The 24,212-nt window shown below is 34.0% G+C and overlaps 2 protein-coding genes across 9 annotated transcripts in view; one reads left to right on the top strand and one right to left on the bottom strand.

Annotated features, from left to right (window-relative positions):
• The window catches only part of LOC118746592 (zinc finger protein 704-like), a 308,567-nt gene extending 286,115 nt beyond the window's left edge, over positions 1-22,452 (top strand). For all 8 annotated transcript variants that reach the window (XM_036480435.1, XM_036480488.1, XM_036480475.1 and 5 more), the window contains 2 exons: positions 5,903-6,112; positions 18,879-22,452. In XM_036480435.1, coding sequence (XP_036336328.1) covers positions 5,903-6,112; positions 18,879-19,782 — 1,114 coding nt within the window. In that variant the 3' untranslated portion in view covers positions 19,783-22,452. The remainder of the gene's footprint in view (positions 1-5,902; positions 6,113-18,878) is intronic.
• On the bottom strand, positions 961-5,443 carry LOC118746639 (histone-arginine methyltransferase CARMER). The gene is made up of 7 exons (XM_036480501.1): positions 5,055-5,443; positions 4,356-4,977; positions 4,113-4,244; positions 3,842-4,044; positions 3,224-3,782; positions 2,748-3,161; positions 961-2,684 (listed from the first exon to the last, which is right to left on the bottom strand). Exons 2-7 carry the CDS (start codon positions 4,660-4,662, stop codon positions 2,596-2,598), a joined length of 1,704 nt encoding a protein of 567 aa, XP_036336394.1. The 5' UTR covers positions 4,663-4,977; positions 5,055-5,443; the 3' UTR covers positions 961-2,595.
• Positions 22,453-24,212: the final 1,760 nt, after the last annotated feature.

The raw sequence follows: 24,212 nt of genomic DNA, 5'->3' as shown, positions 1-24,212 counted from the left end.
TAAAGAGCAGCTACATATGTACATCATATGTGCAAGGCACTAGTAGTAAATGCTCGCTGCAATCGTTGCAACCTACACACACATCCATTACACCGCCTGTCATTACGACCACAACCACTCAAATAGCGGCATAGTAATTGCCGCAGAGACAATTCCTCGTCTATCTCCCGATTGGTTCTACTTTTAGTTGCACTTGCACTGATGTAAAAATCTGGGCCAGGTACACATAAGAAATACATATACACCTACATATATCTGTGATCATAAGCAATAACCGCCTAAGTCGACTTAAGAAAGAATTAAGTTATACATGCTATCGTATTCTGAAACTAATATTCCATGTGCATGTGAAATCCCCATCTCGCAAGCTAGGCAATTTAAAATGTGATAGACGAACATATTTTGGTTTTCCCATATGGTTAACATTGCGATCCAAATGTAACCTTATGGGGAAACCAAAATATTTTCATTTATAACTTTTTAAATAGCGTAGCTAACGAGATGCGAGTTTCACATACACATGGAATAGTATCTGCAACTATGATAGCATATATAACTAAATTCTTTCTTAGGTCGACTTAGGCGGTTATTCCTTATGACAACAGATATATAGTATATGTGTGTAAATATGGATATGAACGTTGTTGCCCATATGTACATGCAGTACATACACTGCAAGTTTCTAAATGAAAAAAAGGACGAACCACCAATATATGTACGTACATACAAACATCATTAGTGTAAGCCATTTGTGCAGGGCGAATACCCCCGCGTATCCGTTATCATTCGTGACTCGTGCCTATGTGCTAATGTTAGTATGTATTTGAGGCCAAGGTTTTATACTCTAGCACTGCACTTCAGGAAGCCTTTTCATTAACCATCGCCCACAATTGCAAATCGAAGCATTACATGCGTCCAAGGTTTTTACATTAACATAGACGAGTAATTACAAAAATCAAATTGTTGTTTTTCATTCAAATCTATTTTCGCGTTTATAATTATAGATATAGATCTTACAACACTGCACACTAATACAAAGCGGACTTTATTTCAATATCATCCTTTCTCATATACTTAAACATCGAATGGTTATACAATACAATGATAATATGTATGCATATGTTTAAAAATTAAATATCTAACTAAGTAGGATTAGTATTGTTTTTGTTTTATTTAGATTCTAGCTTTGAAATTTTGTTGTTCAAATATAGGGGTATATTTTTTTTTTCTTTAAAAATTAACTTAACAATCTACGTAATTGAATTTTGCTCGATATTAAGGAAATATTTATAATAAAAACTGTAAATGATTACAATTTCCAACTCTTGAAAAATGGGGAGAAGGAATAATTTACAAATTGTTTTAATTCGTTGAATAATGTAAATATGAAATGCGTAGTTTTATACATGGATACATGGAGCATATTTGTATATATTTTTAAATATTGTTTTTATATTATTTAATGCTTAAATGTAAACAGCTCGCCACGGTTTTTAAAATGTTTATGAAAATTAGAGATACGTAGATGCTTACAACTAGGAACTATGAACTACAGCCTATATTAATAAAGACTATTGATAAAACGTGGTACGTATAGTGCTAATATACATAAAAGCAAAAAAACGCCTGGCTCTTTAGTCTTACCCAAAATTAAAAATTTAACTAAGATGGAAATTATTGATATGCTTAATATAAATAAGTATAAATATTTAAATTTTAACTAATTGAATTCATTTTGCGGGCGATGAAGGAATTCTAAAGGGCTAAAAAATAAAACAAAAATGTTTGTAAACGAAAGCACAGCAAATTAAAAATATTTAATTAAACTTGAAATACGTGAACAGATACAGTCTCTTTAAGGATAAAACGTTATGTAAATGCGTAAAATGCTTAGCTACTAACCCTGGGAAATAATTTTTACCAATCGAACTTTAACGCGGGGTATGTTCAATTTTTAGGCCAACATAATTCGAATTTTTTCAAATCTAATTCAAGCGCTTACCATATTTTCCTACTGTAATAAACATATTTTTTGATTACACGAAAAAGTATCCTTAAAAATTTCGCATAGCTATGAGCATAGGGCGCGTGCATTTAAGCTACTTTGTATTTTATATGAGTAATTCAACACATGATTTATTTAGTGCAAGTGCTACTAAAGAAGCACAACATCTATACATTTTTAGTCTGCCATGATTGTTCCTTAATGTTTAGCATATAACGCCAATCACTGCAATTTCTTCATATTACTAAACAGTTTCTATAGGTTGGTGTATGAATAGTTGCACTTAAAATAAATGTTACTTGTATACGTGTATTTACAACAATTATTTCGAGATTATATAAATTCCTGGCAAATAATCACAAAAGAAATTTCTAAAGCATTATTTTCGTCCATTTTTAAAAGTCCTTTGTGTTTGTGTGTACCTACCGAGCATTACAAGCATTTATCATAAACAAAAAATAAATATTAGATTAGAGTTAACCTTGATGCATGAATGATAACTTATTTGGTACTGTGATAAACCAAGCGTTTCACTTAAAAATTTAAAATTGTTTTTCTTCTTAACTCGCCAGTATTTGTATATGCTTCATTTAATTGTGTGGATTCATAAGCGTATGAGTGATGTCCATTGAAGTTTCCGAAAGCCCATTAACAGTTATACCATTTGCTAAGTTGTTTGCTAAGATAAAATGCATATTCATAAATTAGTACACTGATCCAGAAAATAATACAACATAATTACCATTTCTAACTCCCTGGGTGGCGTCCAATTGTGACCAGTATTGCTCTGATGGGCTTTGTGAACTAGTTCCAGGTGGTGCTTGAACCGGGGCACCTGTGTACCTGAAGTAAGGATTTTTTAAATCCAATGTATTACTGGATGATATTAAGGTTCCTTCGATGTGCAAATCGATTGTCACGTCGTAAGACTGCCTTCGATTTGCCTCAAGCAAAACACGTCCCGTCAAAAGTTGACCTTGTTTTATGAATATAGGCATTGGTAGTAGACAACGGACTTGGTACCAGTGCGTCAGTGGTGCTGTTGGCGATGTAGAGAGCCAAACCTGCTGGCTAGAACCACAAAACTCGACATCAAACCAAAAGGCGAGACCATGACAGATACCGGTTTGCAAAATATGGAACTGTAGAGGTATTTCTGAAGTAAACAAAAAAAAACATTAACATTCCATAAAGTAATACTATTTACGATTTTAATACCTATATTGTGCAAATCATTCTCATTGTCTCGGAGAAAATCACAAACATGCCGCACTGATTTTGCCATACAAATACGTATATCGAAAGTGTCGACAATCGGCTGACGGAAGTACTCCTTCATGCCTTCTTTGTGTAGCGTAGTTAAATCGACACCATGGAACGCAGACTGATACCAGAAGTTGGCTTTATTGTATTGTTCTGAATAGAGTGATTCATCAGAGAAAGGTGCTATATGTAAATCACCATGTGTAGGAAACATTTTTCCATTAGGTTTCAACCATTTTCGGGCGTGCAGATACGTTTCCAGCATGCGCTCATTATAGAGCATATATCCCATTGGCTCTGATATAATTACGTCAACCATCTCAGGAATATCAATTTCTTCTATTTTACCAGGCATAACAAAAATTTTGTCTTGGACATTGTTTGAATCTACCAGTTGCTGTGCGTATTGTGCCATATTAGATGCTTCTATTGCATATATTTTAGCAGCCCCCGCTTGAACTGCGAAAAACGATAGAATACCCGAACCAGCCCCCACATCTAACACTATTTTGTTCTGCAAGATGAAGTAAACTATAAGTATTTTATGTAAAGCTTAAGGCAAAAATTTCTTACATGAAAGTCAAGAGAATTGCCGAGTATTGCGCGCTGGTATGTGCTGGTGCGAACGTAATCTTGCATCATGTTCTGTTGCTGCGACAAATACCCATAAAATTGGAAATACTGTGAAGCGGAAGACTCTTCAGTTCGTTGTGAAAATACTGATTTTGGTCGGAGATGTTTTACGCTATCGACTAACTTTCGAAACCGCTGCTGTTCTATAAAATCCAATTAATTGTGTTAGTGATTTTTGTTACTATATATATGTGTAATATTTATATCTTACCATAAACTGATGTAAAGCGCATAAGTAAATTATCACCATCCAAAGAAAGTGCAAACGTTTGGCGACCTATTTGAGCAGCATCTGTGTCGTAAGTAAGCAAGTACTCTTTGAGTACATTCGAAGTATCATTATCTAAAAAAAGCGAGATATGTGCATTAGCAGAGCAAAGATTATACAATTTTAAAAATTTAAAACACTATCATAATTTTATATGTGTTAATAAATAATAAGTACTGTACTTACCAAGGGTGATTTTAAGCAAAACTCCTTGGGGATCGTATATGCATAGTAGCGTACAACTGTTTTTATATTTGCTACTAAATTTAAGTTTCGCTTCATCAACAACTTCGCTTATTACGACACCATTAAAATTACAAGTGCCGTTTGCACCAAGACCTCCATTACCCCCACCACTGGTGCCCCCATTGTTGGAGACTATAAATACGCCACTGTTAGTTTTACAATGACCACTAGCGTTTAATACACATAGGGATGAAGACGAATTGTTACGTTCTACACGGTCAGGAGCGTTATCGATATTTGTTGACATGTTTGCTCTGAATTCACGAATGCCACAATTTTCAATGATGCCGCTACAATTCTTTTGTCTTACTAACTATTAATTGACTTTACTGAGTTTTTGCTAACGACGTCGTTTTACGTTCCTCCAACCAAATAATGCGCTTTTCTAAATTTCTTAGATTATAAAACAATTTACGCTCGTGCAGTGCCTAAGCTGCAATGCCAGAGTAATGACTGCACAGTATACAAATGTACATATATGTAGACGCAATTGCTGAAGAATATATGTAGGTACTTGATCCAAAAGTACCTTTAATCCCAATAGTGACGGTGAACTTTGGGGCTAATGTATTAAATCGAAAGGAGATTATTAATGGATATAATCGCAAGTCACTTAATATTTCCGTCAGAAATATCTACCAGTATTGTAATTATCGATGGGTTAAATTTTATTTGCTATTGATTTGCTGTCTGCAGTTTTCCCAGCTTTGTTGGCCGTCCTTCGATTGATGGCGTTTTGTCTTCTTCTTTTACAGAGGTTTCTTTGTTGCGAACACGTTTTAGGTTACTCGATTACAAAATTTGCCAGCAAATATTTTAACATAAAGCTCTAATTCATTCTCAGAAACTACTTTAAGAACTTTTTCATACTTTGAAACTATTTTATTAGCATTTATTTGCAATAGCATATATCTCCCCACAAAATATATTCGCAAAAACAAGAACTTTACTTTAATAGCAGCACCACACGGCGACAAATCAACTACACGAATGCGAAATGAACAATCGCGTTATTTCTTTCCTCACTGTTGGCACAGCAATACCTGTGTAGCTGCTCTACATAACATTGCCATCTCTGTTTAGCAGTTGCTTATAACCAGCGAGGTTGCATTGTACAAATTGTAATAGATTCCTTGAATGGGCCAAAACACACGAGAGTAGTTATGCATGCACAATTTTTGTGTTCGTCATACACGAGATGAATTAAAGCACTAGAAAAACTTATATGTACGTGAATAGCATATTGTAAGTATTGGTGCCATTTGGCGTGATTTGTAATCGTAAATTTTGAATGCACGAATTCTTAGACTCATGCTCCTCGCAAACAAACGGCAGTTAGCGTGCACAATTATTCACGTGTTTTTAAGCCAATTACTGTTACAGCAACACAAAGTTTTAATTTTTTTTTTTAATCATTAACATATTCATGCTTATAACGATATGTGAGTACATACTTACATAACCTAGCAATATATTTCTAATTACAGCAATAAAAAGGCACGACGTTCTGCAGATTATGATGAATCATGTAGCGAAAATGACCACGAAGAAGAATTCTACTATACGGAAATCGAAGACGAGGATGAAGATAGCAAAACGCCGAGCACTACATCGACTCCCACACTCAGCCACCGTGATATGGCGCGCCCACCGCATGAAGATCCGGAATACCAAAGAAAAATAGTTGGAAATTTTAAGTAAGTTGAAAGAAATACCCAGCTAAAAAGTAATGATTCGTTCGAGTTACCGCATAATTATATTTGTGAGGCAACAACTGACAAAAGTGTAGAGTATTTAATAATAGAAATACAATTTCCACTTCCGTTAGCTTTTTTGTGTTTCACGACGTATGTTACATACATGTATCGCGAGCATACTGTTTGAACTTAGGCAAATAAAAAATAAATTGAGTTTCATTGATGCTTATACAATTGAAAATGTCTTTGAAAGGAATGCTTTCATCGTTTTGTACCGTTCGCAATTCAGTTTATGTCAGTTAGTAGAATAAAGTGGACGCGTTTAATCCCGTGCGTTCATTTAAGACCCTACACACGCATTGATTTATCGGCCTACCAGTAGACCAACCTACTTAACGAAATTCCCTACAAACGCACCAACCAGTTGGCCGAATTCATTTGAGTGAGACTTTTTGAACTGTGACCAACACAACACCACTGGCAAACTTTTGAGCTATGCTAGGAATGCTTCTCATTTTTATGTATTTGTTATTGCTACCGCCCCCATTTTCATAACTTATACGCATTTTCACTAGCGTAACGAACCGAAAAACACATGTTAACGTTGATGCGCCTTTAAAAAAATGAAATCGCATTTAAGGTTGCCAACTTGTCTACACACAGAGCAACAAGTTGACCAATCTGCCTCAAAAATCAAAAATTTTTGATTTTACTCCAACCTGAATAACAACTTGACGCAGGTTTGCCAATTGCCTACACACGGCTTATTTACCACCAACTTCTAGCGGTTAGCCAACTGGTTGGCCGATAAATCGATTTTATTAGATCTTCCTTTTAAATAATAAAGGGTAGTAATTTAAGGCGCAACCCATTCACAATTTTATAGTCTAGCAGAGCGGTCTAAAGTAATGGGCAGAGTGGTTTGCACTGATGTAAAAATATCGCACACCTTCTTCAAAAGGGGTAAAAGTCCAAAAACTTCAACACAACCTCCATATTTTGGTTGTGAATTTTTGCTTATTTTTTATGTAAATACACTCAGCTCACACATGTAAATAACCAAAAATACCTTCAAATTCATTAGAATCCATTTAAACAATTAAAAAATACTTTTCAACATGATGCAATAATACAAGGTGGTATCAATTGTGACAGCTCGATTTGACACTGCCTTAGCTCAGTAGAACGAGAAGAAAAACGGGAAGAAATTAAGCCCCATTTGGGGGAAAAATATAAAATTTCACATTTTTTCCTAAACAAAATTTGCTTTTTTATAGTATATTCGTAATGAAAGGAAATAAAATAAGATAAAATACCTTTTTAAGAAAAAAAATGTGTATACTGAGAAAAAATAAAAAAATATTCAACTATATTATTAGGCAAAGAATTGTTAAAGAAGGAACACTGTCTCACCTAAGGCAGTCAATATGGCGGAATTAGAGCGAGAAGTTGCCAACTGATAACACCTGTATTATTGCATCATGTTGGCAGAGTACAATTTTCTTTTGTTATAATTTGGTTGTCAAAAACAATACGATTGATCGTTTGACACATTTACGGCGCGTTTACATTGGACAATAATAATAATAATAGATTGGCGCTTACACATATGTTAGTGTTTGGCCGAGCTTCTTCTCCGATTTGTGGATGTTGTCACACAAAGCGGAGGGACCTACAGTTTTACGCCGACTCCGAACGGCGATTGTATTTTGAGAAGCTGTTTTTCATGGCAGAAATACGAGGGACGACCGCTGTTAAGAACAAACCTTTTACATTGGACAATGCTGTCAAGATAATGAAGATATACGTATTAGTTGCCAAAATTGTTCCAATGGAAAAGTATGCATTTATTGCTATTGTCATGTAGGAATGTTCGATATTTAAGAAAGTATCGATATCATGAATCGAATTAATTCATTGCATGTAAAATCGATATGGCGATATATCGGGCTGAACAATATCGATATCGAAAAAATCGATGTTGAAAATCATGCTTCCAATTGAATAGAATATTAGACCTGCCTATCAACTCACCTAATTGTGTTATTTCCAACTTGTATATTTACTGAGGATTAAAACGGCATGCCGGTCGACTCAAGTGGTTTGTCAAACGTAATAGCTAAATAATTCACACAAGCGCTGATTAAACCTTCTTTAGTATTTTCCCATACACTTTTTTGTAGATGAAAAAAAAATTCAACTTAAATATCGATATTGCGGGTAAAGTATCGATGTCTTCGATATATCGACCTTGGAATATCGATTCAAAAAATCGATTATCGTGCCATGATATATCGATATTCATAATAATCGATACGATATCAAACATTCCTATTGTCATGACAGTATTGTCCGGTCGGTATAAACCCATGAACCAATTAGAACAGATCTGACCGGTTGAGAAGCAGCCTTTTGTAATGGCAATTGAGAAAAAAGTGTATGACGTTTGTAATTTTTAAGTTTGCTATTTCTGTTTTGCTCCTTTCTTTATGTGTATTTTGTCGGTGTTTTATTTCAGTGATTTTTAAGCGATTTTCAATAAATTTTTTGTGCAAATGTAATTAAAGTGAAGTGCGCGGTGATTGGATGCAAAAACACGTACAAAAATAATAAATTGGTTAACACAAACATGTGCTACAACATTGCTTGCATTTTTTCTTTATGCTTCGTCTTCATATTCTTTGTTTACTTTTCAAAGAAAATAACATGGCGCCCAAATTACAAACGTCAGCCAGAAAATTACTTTTTTCTTTTGCTTCATCTGGTCAGATCTTGTGTAGTTGGATCATGGTGTAAACCCTAATAGGGAATTTACATGATTCAACTTTCACAGCCGATTAGTTGAACCAAAAGTTGAACAAAAGTAGGCAGCCGATCAACTTCATTGAAAGCGATTAGTTGAAAGGCCGTTTACACCAGGCGATTGTTGCTTTCAACTAAAAATCGCCTCATGTAAATTCCCTTTAAGTTACCAGAATCAACTAGCAAAAAAACGTCCCACTAGAACTGGTATTTTCTGACAGAGAAATTACCTTATTTACCCTCTTTTTTATCCACTCAATACTAAGAGAACCCAGTACGGGATCGATTTCCAGTAAAATCTGACTATTTCTGATTAGTCCGGACTCGTATGGGATCGCAACTAAAATACCATTATAACACATCGCAGTTTTGAGTTATGTTATTTTAAAGATTAGCGAGCAGTTTTAGTTGGGCAAGTCTTTTCCCAAATGTCCCGTACAGTGTTGCCATTTTAATCTTTTGCGGTTGCGATAGCAAATTGCCGGAGACATTTTGGTTTAGCCGATTAGCCGATTGCCTTGTTTTCTTAAAATTCAAATATATATGGATGTTTCCATTTTTGACTAACAGGCTAATAATATTCAAGCACGCCGCCAATTTACTGTCAAAAATTTCTCCTGCACATACAATTTGTATGAACGGCGTGCGTATAAAGTTAACTCAATTTCCAATTTTTGTTCTGCGTGACATTTTGATTTGACATTTCGCTCAATGAAATCAAATGCTTTGCTGAGAACTTATTTAAATTCCAAAAACCGTAGGCCAACTTGAGCTTAAAAAACCAACACTAGTCTGGTTGAGATTGCATTCCGATTACGAACACAGTTTTTTCAGCCGAGTACCTTTCAAATCATTGGAATCAACTAAATTAATTAAGAAAACCAGGATTTAGTTACATTTTTCATTTTAAAAACGCTTAAGTTTGTAAGTGTTTAAATTTAACTAACTAGTTTATTCAATTTATCGTCCACAAAAAATCCAGCCATGTCTCGCAATCATATGTTTATCCTAATTGCAAGTTCTTGCTACTTCTCCCAGAAATAGGTCTTTCTACTTTTGATTTGTTTAAAGGTATAAGTTAAGAATCCGAACATTGCAAAAACTAAAAAATGGGTATGAGTGTTGATAGAGGTTTTTGAGACAAATAAAACAATATACTTTTATTAATGCAGAAACAACAACTAAGGCAGTTATGAAAAGTCAAAGGTCAAATGGAGCGCTTTTTTAAATCCAAATATCTCGAAAACCTTCGCACGGACTCTAAAATCTTTGATATCATTAAAAGGAAATGTGAGTCGCTTGAACTACATATGTAAACGTTATATATAACTTCTTAAGTTTTAGCAAAAATCCAATTTATGTAAAAAAAGTTACGAAAAATTTTAAACAAACACATTTTTCTTTAAAAAGTACCGCATTAATTACAGTTAAAAAACTTATTAATAAATAGTGCACAAATGAAGCTTTCGTTTGGTATACAACATGTTGTGTTTAATCCTCGCAGATCAGAGTATTTCAAAAAATAACTCTGGTCGGACCAATTCCTGCTACGCCATCCACAGTATTTTTGCGCAAAACCTTTTTCTTAGTAAGGGTTATAATCCTTAGTAAGGGTTATAATCCTTAGTAAGGGCTATAATCCCTAAGCGCGGCAGAAGGCCGTCAACGCAAAAGGTGTTCTGTGCAAAAAGTTTTGCGCCCCTCTTCTTCGGCAATACAGAAAGAAGAATTCTACTTAGTGAGGGTTATAGTCCCTAAGCGCGGCCGAAGACCGCCAACGCAGAAGGTGTTCTGTGCAAAAAGGTGTTGCGCCCCTCTTCTTTGGCAACACAGAAAAGAGAATTCTACTTAGCGAGGGCTATAATCCCTAAGCGCGGCCAAAGACCGTCAACGCAGAAGGTGTTCTGTGCAAAAAAGTGTTGCGCCCCTCTTCTTCGGCAACACAGAAAGGAGAATTCTACCTAGTGAGGGTTATAATCCCTAAGCGAGGCCGAAGGCCGCCCACGCAGAAAGTGTTCTGTGCAAAAAGGTTTTGCCCCCGCTTCTTCGGCAACACAGAAAGGAGAATTCTGCTTAGTAAGGGTTATAATCCCTAAGTGCGGCCGAAGGCCGCCAACGCAGAAGGTGTTCTGTGCAAAATGGTGTTGCGCCCCTCTTCTTCGGCAACACAGAAAGGAGAATATAGGGTATTTTACCTATACGTTTTTATACTTGTTTAAATTCTTTATGTTCAATTTATGGTTCAATGAATTTGTTTGTTATCAAAAAGAAAATTTTTGATTATTCAATAATAAACTTTCAAACAAGAAGGAAATACTATTGTTTAATTTGATATCATAACACGATATATTGGCGATCCTGGTGTATCCTGTGCAAACAAAATCAACAAATTTGCAAAGCTAGTGAAGTGAGCCTTACACCAAGTCAGGCTGCAGGACAAGCCCAGATAAATGAGCAAAAAATATCCACTAGATGCACTAAGTCGTTTATCACTAAGGCATCAGGGTTGAGAAAAACGTTCGGGTCTACAAGACGTTGATGATGAATACTTTTAAAAGAATGTGTTCTCTTGTTCCATTTTAAATAAGCATTCGGGACAGAATGACTCTTATGAACAGCATGGTCGTGCAATTTCGTTGATAAATTTGGCGCAGGGCAATGCTTCCCACACAGGGTACGAAAATAAACTATATTGTACGTTACTATTTCGTTTCGTTTATTACTTCAACAGTTCGGTACAATACGAAAACAAAACGGCTGAGTTCACTTTGGCGATAGTACACTACAGTAGTTTAGTAGTTACAGACGAAACAACAAACGAAATGAATCGTGCAGAGAAAAATATATATATGTATGTACACATATCCAATAACTAAACACAAAACAAATAGCTGCAATGAATAAAAAAATAAAAATGTTTTTTAATTGAATTGGATATGAAAATTTACAGAAAAAAATATTTTTCACGTAATTGAAACATTTGTGATATCACCCTATGGCACAATTGTCACAAATGAAAAGCAAACGTTTCTAGTTGGGGAAAATGACAGTGAATCTTACAAATTGTTTCTGACTATGTACAAAACTGTACAAAACCACAAATGATATGATGATCGATGAGCAAATGGGAATTGTTTCGTACAGTTTATTTTCGTACTCTGTTCCCACATACAGATGCAAAAACATCAAACAAAACAGCAGTCAACGCCGCATTTAACGCAGGTTCAGCCAACTTCTCAGTCGACCCCACCATATCAAGCGCCAACGAAATTTGTATCGAATTAGCAACTACCACCACAATAACAATCATATGTGCAAGCATATGAACAACAGACGCAATTTCCATCCAAGAAAGTATAATCAGGCCTACAGTCACAGAAATTATTTTAGTTTTGCTGTCACAGGTAACTAAGGAATTAAATTAGTGTTGTTTTTATTTAAAAAAAAAAAATAAAAATAAAAAAAAAGAAAAAGTTCGTGTCTGAAATCTTTTGTTTATTTATTCAGTTTTTGTTAATATTTTAAAAGTTACTCTCTGACTTTTTTTATTTGCTTTTAAAATCAAATTTATTAACAAATTAATTTATAATTAATTACAGATTTAACAATCTACTATTTTTAATGTAATTAAATTTTAAAACAAAAATATTTAAAAGAAATTTAGAATTATTAATTGCAATTAATATAAATAATTGTACATTAATATAATTAATTTTTATAAATATATACATAAATATTATTTGTGTTAACTAAAATTATTTATATTTATTTTGTACACTTCTCCAGTTTATTTCAAAATGCAAAGATCACCAATACGTACACGCAACTTCACAACAACAACAGAAAATCAACATGAAACCCTAATACACACTTCAGACTTAAACATTTCACAAAATATACACACAAATTTTTTTCCAAATGAAAATAACTTGAGTGCAAATTTATCAAAATCTATTAAGTTGCCTCATTTTTGGGAAGATTGTCCTGAAGCATGGTTTCTCCTTGTAGAAGGACAATTCGAAATTAACAACATACGTGATGATAATATCAAATTTCAACACGTTTTAATTTTTCTTCAAAAAGAATCAATTTCTAAAATGATTGATGTTATTAATCCGCCTACTTTGAATAACAAATATGAAACAATTAAGAATGTTTTATGTGAAAGATTTTCTCTTAGCGAAGAGAAGAGATTAGAGCAATTATTTTCAAATACATAATACAGCAATTACTACACCGTTTGGAATTTTTGAGTTCGTACGGATGCCTTTTGGACTACGAAATAGTGCACAAACATTTCAACGTTTTATTAATGAAGTATTTTCAGGTTTAGAATTTGTGTTTGTCTATATTGACGATATTCTTGTTGCAAGTGGTAATGAAGATCAACATATTGAGCATTTAAAATCTGTATTTGAAAGACTTGAAAAATATAGTTTGAATATTAAACATAGTACATGCATTTTTGGAGCAAATAAATTAGATTTTCTAAGTTATGAAATTTCAAGTGAAGGAATCAGACCTTCTGTCGAACGAGTTGAAGCAATTGTAAATTTTGAAACACCACTTTCAATAAATAAATTACAACAATTTTTGGGCATGGTTAATTATTACCATAGATATGTTAAAATATTAGCAGCAGAACTTAGTCCTCTGCACGAAATGTTAACATTAGCAACTAAAAATAAACTTAAACAATTAAATTGGGCAGAAAATACAACTAGGGCTTTTGAAAATGTGAAGAAACTTTTTACACAGAAGACTTTACTCACTCATTTTGATAAAAATTGTTTAATTATCACTTGCTGTCGATGCATCAAATGTAGCAGTCGGTGCGGTTTTACAACAAATGAGTAATAACACTTTGGAACCACTTGCATATTTTTCAAGAAAATTATCCCCTACAGAAATTAATTACTCCACATTTGACAGAAAACTTTTAGCGATATACAATTCAATTAAACATTTTCTAGGATGTAGAACATTCACTGTTTATACTGATCATAAACTTTTAACACATATACTAAATTCTAAATCAGACAGATCATCTCGACAAATTCGACACTTAGAGTACATTGCACAATTTACAGACGACATACAATATATTTCTGGAAAAGAAAACATAGTTGCTGATACGTATTCCAGATGTTTACATGATTTTAGCCCAAGACATAAATTTTCAAACATTATTCGAGGAACAAAAAGATCAAACACTTTATGACATAATATCTGACCAAAATTCCAACAGTAATTTAAAAGAACCTTTTAGACCATTAGTTCCCAATTCTATGAGAAAAATCATTTTTGATAAAATTCATTCTTTATCACATCCAAGTGTACGTACAACTAGGCGTTTATTCAATCAAAATATTTTTGGCCTAATATGCGCAAAGAGATAAATAATTGGACTTCTACTTGTATAAGTTGTCAAAAATTAAAAATTTCTAAACATACTAAGACGCCGTTGCAAAAAATTAACATATTCATATGGATATTGTTGGTCCATTACCTGTGTCAAAAGAAAGTCGTTACATTTTAAATATCATTGATAGACATACACGTTGGCCAGAGGCATATCCACTTAGAGATTTTGGCATTCCACTTTATATAACAATAGATCAAGGATCACAGTTTATATCAAAATTGTTCAGAGAATTAACTAAATTGTTAGGATCACACAAAATTCATACGTCCCCATATCATCCTCAATCAAATGGAATGATTAAAATATTTAATAGAACATTAAAGACTGCTATTACTGCTTCAGATGATTCTACCCACTGGTCTGAAATTCTTCCTTGGATATTATTAGGACTACGTACGTCTATTAAAGAGTATTTAAAATGCTCTTCTGCAGAATTAGTTTATGGACAAACATTAAGATTACCAGGTGAATTAGTTGTTACGAAAAGTTATAATAATGAAGTTAATAATACAGACGAAACTCTTTCTAAGCCAAGAAAATATTTTTCAAATGTTAGATCAAACAATAAAGAATACTCTTTTGTTCCGAAAAATTTGGATACTTGTGAGTACGGTTTTGTTAAAGTTATTCACAAGTCAAATTTGCAATCACCTTATGAAGGACCATTTAAAATTATTTCGAAAAATGACAAAGTATTCAAAATTCCACATGGAAATATGATTAAAACGGTTTCAATAGATTTGCTCAAACCTGCAAATATAATTTCTGATACAACAAAAAAATCTAATTCACTAACAATTCCAAGTACAAAAAGGAAAATAACATTTAACATTAATTAATTTATTGTTTTACTGGAGGGCGAGTATATATAGGGTATTTTACCTATATGTTTTTATACTTGTTTAAATTCTTTATGTTCAATTTATGGTTCAATGAATTTGTTTGTTATCAAAAAGAAAATTTTTGATTATTCAATAATAAACTTTCAAACAAGAAGGAAATACTATTTTTTAATTTGATACCATAACACGATATAGAGAATATTACTTAGTGAGGGTTATAACACGTAAGCGCGGCCTATCCAAAAAAAGGTTTTGCGCAAAAATGCTGTGGATAGCGTAGCTGGCATTGGTCCGACCAGGGTTATTTTTTGAAATACTCCTATTTTCGAGGATTAAACACAACATGTTGTATATCAATCGAAAGCTTGAGGTGTGCACTATTTATTATAAGATTTTTAACTGTAATTAATAGGCACTTTTTAAAGAAAATTGTGTTTGTTTAAAATTGTTTGTAATTTTTTTACATAAATTGGATTTTTGCTAAAACTTAAGAAGTTATATGTGTAGGGTATTTTACCTGTATGTTTTTTATACTTGTTTAAATTCTTGATGTTCAATTTATGGTTCAATGAATTTGTTTGTTATCAAAAAGAAAATTTTTGATTATTAAATAATAAACGTTCAACATATAAAAACTTAAAATTTAAACCAAATATATTTACTTATTAAAATATCATATAATTGATATTATCAAAAAGAAAGTTTTGATTATTCAATAATAAACTTTCAACATATGAAGCTTAAAATTTAAACCAAATATATTTACTTATTAAAATATCATTTATATATGTAATTAAAGTCACTCACATTTTCTATTTAATTACATCAAAATGTTTAGAATCCGTGCGATGGGTTTCGAGATATATGAATTTGAAAAAAGCGCTGCATTTGACCTTTGACTTTTCGTAACTACCTTAGGCACTCGGCACATTACGCGCCTAATCAAAGTAGAGTAATCGTTTCATCATACCGAAACGAATGCATGACGACTCGACTTCTGTACACTTGCACGACCTGCATAAGTCACCAGCTAATAAACACTTTCTACACATAACAAATTTTTTGGCCGTTCTTTCGCAACACGCACTTCCGCAAATATTTCTGCTCCGAAATATTGCATAAACGCTTGTGGTTTAATGCAATTTGCACGAAATCGTTCATTTCCAATTATTTTCTTATGAATTGACAAATAAATTTTATTTCAAACCCAAAAAATAAACAAATGACGATTTCAAAACTGCAAGCGCCTTACAATGAATCGTAATATACAGAGCTTCATTGAAATACATGTGTTGGGTATAAAAGCTTCATACTTTAGTACGCCGGAACGATTACACTACTATGACTAGGCGTTTCACGATTGAGAGAATACAAAGGTTGCGCCCATCTCGGACCGCTATTCCTCTCTTAACGAATTTGACAGAATCGTTGTTTGCATGACGTCACACTGGTGCAACTTGTTTACGTTTTCCTTGCAACATTTTTTCTTCTTCTTCCATTCTTGCTCACGTTTTGGCATTTCTCTCTCGCAATTGCACCAGTGTGACGTCACACAAAAGTTATTCTCAAAAATCCTCTCTGATCGGCGCAATCTTGTATTCTATCATTCTTGTAGGCGTTTAATGTGCGGAGTGCCTTAGTTGTTGCTTCTGCCTCAGAAAAATTATACCGTTATATTTTTCTCAAAAACCTCTATCGAACTAAATTTTTTGTTGTAATTTTTCCATTGTTCGGATTCTTAACTTGGGTTGGCTTTCCAAAACGGAACCAATCGAGATTTCAGCGAAAGTATATGGAATTTAGTCATGAAACTTGGTCAGGACGTTGGGGGAGGCTTTCTCTGCATGAATATATCACTCTCACAAAGTAGTTGCTAATAGTATTTAAGCAATTTGTTGTTAAATAATCTTCACTACCACCCCCAAATTTTTGTCCAAAATGCCACTTATCAATTGTATTTTGGTTGATATACAATATCTTCATTATTCACGTGCGTATTTTATACTTTTAATAAATATATATTCATCAATTAATTAAGTAAAACGCGTTTATAAATCCGTTAACTCGTTTTACCACTTTTCACAAACAAACAGAAATAACAATGGCCGACAGTAAGAGCAAATGTGTGCTGCCATACTTCTCGAAGCTATAAAATACAACTATAAACCATATCATTTTCGTTTTTGATTTATTATAAAATCGATACTTCGATAAATAATAAAAATTTTTATAAAAAATCGGCTGCGGCGCTTTTTATTATAAAATCAAAACTTCGATAAATAATGAAAATTTTTAATTAAAATTCGCGCGATTTTTTAAGAAAAATTTTAAACCGCGGCGCTTTTTATTATAAAATCGATAATTCAATAAATAATGAAAACTTTTAATAAAAAATCGCGCGGTTTTTAATTAAAAATTTTCGCCTGCGGCGCTTTTTATTATAATCTCGATACTTGATAAATAATGAAAATTTTTAATTAAAATTCGCGCGATTTTTTATGAAAAGTTTTTGACCGCGGCGCTTTTTGTTATAAAATTGATACTTCGGTAAATTATGAATCGCGCGATTTTAAATTAAAAATTTTCGCGAGTTTCATTTTCCCCGAACCGGTTCACTTTTCACTCTTGGTTTCCATGGTTTTACTATGGGCGGATGACGAATTTTCGGGTGAATTTTTTTTTAGGCGAAACTCAGGATAAGGCAGATTGTTTCCGTTTTGTGTTTTTTTTGGCATTTTCTACCAATACAGCACCGACATTTCAGTTCAGTTGGTGTACAAGGGCAAAAGTGAGGTTGAATTCGGTATTTTTTGCAACTTTAAATGCGAATTACTTAAAAACTATAAGCCTCCGGAGGGCGGGGTCTTCAGATCTGAAAAAGCTCCTCTATACTCTCTAATATTTTGTTTTTTCCAAAGCGTGGATCCGTTTTGGAGACTTTTCCCCTTAACTTGTTTCTATTTAAATAAAACATGTGAAATTTGATTAAAACAGTTGTGGTTTTTAGTCGGTTAATTTTTGCCAATTTAGCCGGTTGGTCCAAAAGCTTCTGGCAACACTGTTCCTATAACACAAGCAATCAACATAACCTCACATCATGATTCAATAATACAAGGTTAGATAATTATTGACAGCTGCGGTTTGACACTCCCTTACAAAAGGTTGCATTTACGAAGGACAGAGAAAGGGCAAGAATACAATCCCTTGTTTCGAAAATGGTAGTAGAAAAGTACGCAAAGTAGGCAATTAGTAGTGAAATTCCTTTCGTAAATTCTAATGTATTTGCAGGAAATCTGGAATTTTAAACGAAATGTTGAACGTAATATTGATATATCTACGTGAATTACGTAATTTATATGCTATTTAGCTGTATAAAAACTGCAAAATGACTCAAAATTAAAATAAGACTACTATGAGATTGATGTAAACGTCCAATGCTTATGTTTTCATCAGTTAAATATGCTTCATATGCATATACAAATAAACATATTGCACAGAAGCTTTACTTTTATTTCACCCAAAGCTACACTGTTTCCATGTAAACTTGCAAAGAAGCAACACGGTGCCACTGCTAAGGGAGCGGTGCGAGAGAGACAACTGTCAGTTTATCGAACCTTGTATTATTGAATCATGACCTCACATAAGCACACGTTCATTGTTAAACAATAAATGACATTTGTTGTTTTCCCACCCACAGGCAAGGACGTGTCAATCAGCAGCAACTTCAACAAAACCTGGGTCAAAATCTAAGCAGCAGCAAGACAGTATACCACTGCGGCACTTATATTACGAATAGCAATAGCAGCCATAACCAAAATAATCAGCAAATGCAGAATAATTGTGTTTCGACTTCACCGCTCACTCATCACACCTACTGGCAGTCATCGTCAGTACCAGTAGTACCAGCCGCGCCAACTGCCACTGCATCGGTGACAACAAATTCAAGTCATCAGCAACCGCAATATATTAAACATGCTCGATCATCGCCACGTCCGTCCCAGTCGACCGCTCCATATCCATCGCCAACGTACCATCACAATTATAGCAGTAGCCCGAATACGTGCATAAGCAGCAATGGCAACGGCAGTACCACTAGCAACACATGCAGCAATCAAAGCAATTCCATCATACCCAATAACAGTGCCAACAATATGCTCCAGCAACTGTCTCAACAAAATGTCACGGTGACGGCGCATAACAGTGCCCATCACAACCAGCAGCAAGAACATCAACAAGTACCGGCAGTAACTATCACGCCAAATTATCCAAGCCATCAGCAGCAACAACAGCAATCGCAACTGCAGCACATTCATGGTCATCAGCAAACGACGCATTCAAACACTGCCGGCGCTATAGTGACACTCCCCACCACACATATAAACCACCTACCGCAACAGCAACAACAGGCATCTCATCACCATCAACAGCAGCATGCACAACATGTAGCAGTTGCCACAACAACTAAGCACTCACCGAACTCACCAAATAGACGCACTCGAGGCGAGAACAAGAAGTGCCGCAAAGTATATGGTATGCATCGTCGTGATCAATGGTGCACTCAGTGTAGGTGGAAGAAAGCTTGTAGTCGATTCGGTGACTGAAAAAGGCCCAAAGCGTCGGCGACCACGGAAACGGCGGCGACGGCGACAGCGACAGCGACAGCGGTAGCAGCGAAAATTACTTCAACAGCAACGACAGAGCTAGCAGCGGGAGCTAAATTAAAGTCTCTAGCAATAGATTTGGGAAGCACAGAAACACAGGTAGCGTCAACCTATTTCAATACAAAGTACAAGCGAACATGCTGCAACTATAATCTTGGCCATAATTCCACCAGAAATACTATTAATAAATACAAGTGTTCGGCAGCTTCTGTACCAGCAACTGCCGTAGCCACCTCCGTTGTTGTGAAGCCACTAAATAATTTAAGTAAAATCTCTGCTAGCAAGAACTATCAAAACACTGCCAGTGGCAGCAAAATTATCCATGCGCCGTTGAGTGGCAACCATAAATATGGTGCAAACACGGATGCTGATGTACACTTGCAACTGCAACAACAAACACAGGTTGTTACAACTGCCAATAACAGCAACATCAATATCAACAATCATTTGCTACCCGCTACAGTCTCAAGCGCTGAACCGGATGTGCGTATGCGAACGTCGCTGCCAATACAACTCTTTCCTTAAGTACCCACACCACCACAAACACTACAAAACATAACATCCTTGCTGCCCTCAAAGTCGAGTACGAGAACGACGATATGACAGCCGTGAAAATCACGACAACAAAGAACATTTTTATTATGAACGCAAAATCGGCTATGTTCTTTAACATTTGTTGTACATTTTATCAACATTTTTTTATTTATTTAAGAAATGACTTACAATATTTGGCTTTTTTGTTATTGTTTATTTTTTGTTGCCTTTACTTATTTTAATAATAATTCAATTTATTCGCCTCAAACGGCAATTTTACACTATAGTTTAATTTTATGGAATTAGAAAAATTTTTCTTTACTATTATACTTACATATGTATAATGTACATATAAATATCTATACATACATACATTACATATGTAGTATACATATAAAAACTATATACATAAAATACATACGTATAGTATTAAGAATTTCAATCTTGCGCGGCTACCATTATCCATCTATAAGCGTTAACAGACAAAATCCATTCAGGACACAGTTGAATAAAATAAAATAACGATCTAAAGCTACAATAACATCAAATAGTATACATACAATTTAAATATATGTAAACGTAAATAATTTTAATGTTTCAAGCAAGTTTGGATCTGTTAAATATACATATTAAAAATAGACAATGTTAATAGATAAACTAAACCAATAAATATGTGTGTATGTTGCATAAGTTCATAGATAGATATTTAAGTATTACTTGTATTAATCATGATAATCATAAAAACGGCAATGTTTAAGTTCAGTTAAATAGAAAAATGTTAAAACAACAGAAAGGAAAGAAATTAAACGAGAAAACAACCCAATCCAAACTTTTGGTTGGAAATAAAACTTAAAAGAGGTTGGAAATAAGTAACTTTATGTCTGCATGCACACAAATTAATATAACAATAAACACCATCAAGTGGCATCTAAACACACGTGCTTCACTTGCAAACTTTTGAAAAGAAGGCTCCCCTTTTAAAATAAAAGTGTTGGCATATATGTAAGTGGATTTTCGTTCATCACACTTGTATATACTACATACATACATACTTAAAATATCAGCATACTAGAATATGCCTATACGTACATAACATAGTTGATATTTGCCATTTTTTAAGAGTACCTAAAATGGAATGAATATTGTACCTTTTTCAACAAAAAAGTATCTTTACATTTGTATGTACTATTCTATTTCACTAAAATCGTTAATGAGATCTTATATAAGTTTATTAGCACATATGGGTTTGCGTATAACAAATACGTTTATATTAAATTTACATGCATATACAATAATTTTTGTAAGGAAAATGGTTCAAACAAGAAACACATCCTCATCGATTGAATTATACGCTAAATTATAATTATGTATGTGTTTAAAAAAGATAAATTAAATGTGTTAAATTTTTACAGAGTACGAATTTCTTTGTCTAATGTGACATCAGAAGACAAACGGCTGACGTGCTTTATTGAAAAATGCGCCATTTTAATTAGTATTGTATTGACATGTTGGTGAGCAATCTGCATTCGAAAAAGTGAAGGAGTGTTTTGGACAGGATTTTTACAGCTATTTTTTTTGTATTTTAAAGCAACTCCAATCTAGTTTCCAATGCTCATTCACAATCAGAGCACTTATTTTTTGTAATTTTTTTACTTCAAAATGATTTGTGCATTTTACTTGCATAGCGATTTTCACAATATTCTATGGCCAATAAGAAGATACATGGCTAATGGTTATACCTTAAGTACGAAAATAGAGTCTAAAGTACCATCAAGCTTAAAAAGGACCGGAAGGGTACAATTGTACCTAAATATCAACTATGATACATATTCAAAGTATGTACGTATGTATATAAAAACATAAATTGAGCTGATAATAAGTATTAAATACATATGTATTATATTTCTGTGAAATTCCGGTGGATTTAATAGCTGGCTTCGGCCAAAATATCATGATATTAAGTTTTTGGTGTCCATCACTACCCTCTATTTTACATTAAACTACATTTCAACATATGCTTTTACATACATACATACATACATACGTAGGGTTATGTATAAAAATGCTAACTCCATTTTAGAAAGTTTGTAGCATTGATAAAAAACTCGAAGAGCTCTTTCCTAAGAAATTGAGTGGAGTTGTCATTTTTATACATATACACACATACATATGTACATACATACTTATTTAAGTGATATCGAAAACCTACTTATGTGATCAACATATAAGCCGTTTATGTTGAAATTGACATAAGTTACCAACACTTCCCTGCAAAAATCGCGACTACTCCATGCATGCATATAAAGAGTACTCCTGAAGGACCAAGGAGTACTCCAAAATTAACCACAACTCATAAAAAATATGGTCCAATTAACATTGCGATGTCCTAGGGCAGGACCATATACTCCATCTCTGCATCACATCAGAGTAGCACAAAACTACTCCAACATACTCCAATGACATTTTTGTTATATTTTTTCGTTTGTACACGCTTTTGTCTTTCACTTCACAGATGCTTTTTTTTTGAAATTAATAAAACCAAAAACAAAAATTAAAAATTACATGTTGCCTCTGACGACATTCGAACCCGAAAATGCTGGGAGCTAAGAACTAACAGCGAGCATCTCTACATGTTCAGCTACAGCCAGACATGCAAATGTGCTTTCAAATGCTCAACTTCAATCACATTTCGTTAAAACACGAGCAGTGATCGGGTAACTATAAGCTGGTGCCGAGACACGAGTTGGTCCGCTACAGCATGACAGAGGAACACTTTTGTAAGTACTCCAATATACCACAAATAGACTACATGGTCCAACGATTTTTGCAGGGTTCTTGTGCTAAAGTGACCGGTTACATGAAGCTCAACGCTTCGGTTATTCGTTGAGCTTCACCAACGAAAGGTAAAAGGTTGTGTCATTGGCTTTGTTTCTTTTCTTTTCTAGCAGATAATTATCAGGAAGAAGAAGAATGAGGGAATTGAAAGAATTACGCTCACAGAGAGCGGAATAACGAAAAAGTAAAGAAACGCAAAACTAGCAGAAACTAGCAAGTAATCAGCTGATCGGTGTATTTGACTATTGAAATCAAGGCGTATTTAACAAGGTGGTGTTGGCCGTATATAAGTAAAAAATTACACTAACAAATTATACGCTGATGTCCATACTGTCATTGGTATGAGTTACAACAAACACATCATTTTGACGTAATGGCCTCCACGGCGAAAAACTCAGCTGTCGCCCCAACACCACCTTGTTTAATACACCTTGATTGAAAGTATTTGGCGCGAATTTTTGATTATCCATTTTGACAGCTGCTAGTTTCTGCTAGTAAAAATTTTACTAGCAGAAATTAGCAGGAGAGCCAAAAAAAGAAGAGCGTAAGATCGAGAGAGAGCTGCTAGTTTCTGCTAGTTTTTTGGGTTAAGAAACGCTTTCCAGCAGAAATTAGTGATAATTTGTGATAATTATCGGTTGAGAAACAAAGCTACTAGTTTATGACAATGGAACGATTTACAGATAAATTCGGTTACAAGTAACCGGTCATTTAAGCAAAAGAGGTCTAAAGTAGCTTCCCTGCAAAAATCGCGCCTACTCCATGCATGCGTGTAAAGAGTACTCCCTAAGGACCAAAGAGTACTCCAAAATTAACCACAATTCATATAAAAAATATGGTCCAATTAACATTGCGATGTCCTAGGGCAGGACCATATACTCCATCCCTGCATTACATCAGAGTAGCACAAAACTACTCCAACATATTAACCATGGCATTGTTGTTATATTTTTTCGTTTGTACACGCTTTTGTTCTTCACTTCTCAAATGCTTTTTCGAAA

This window comes from Rhagoletis pomonella, unplaced genomic scaffold (assembly GCF_013731165.1).
Source record: "Rhagoletis pomonella isolate Grant_MI unplaced genomic scaffold, Rhpom_1.0 Rhpom_scaffold_00001, whole genome shotgun sequence".
Classification (NCBI taxonomy): Eukaryota; Metazoa; Arthropoda; class Insecta; order Diptera; family Tephritidae; genus Rhagoletis; species Rhagoletis pomonella.
Note: the sequence above shows the minus strand (reverse complement) of the source record. Positions and strands in the feature narration are given on the sequence as shown.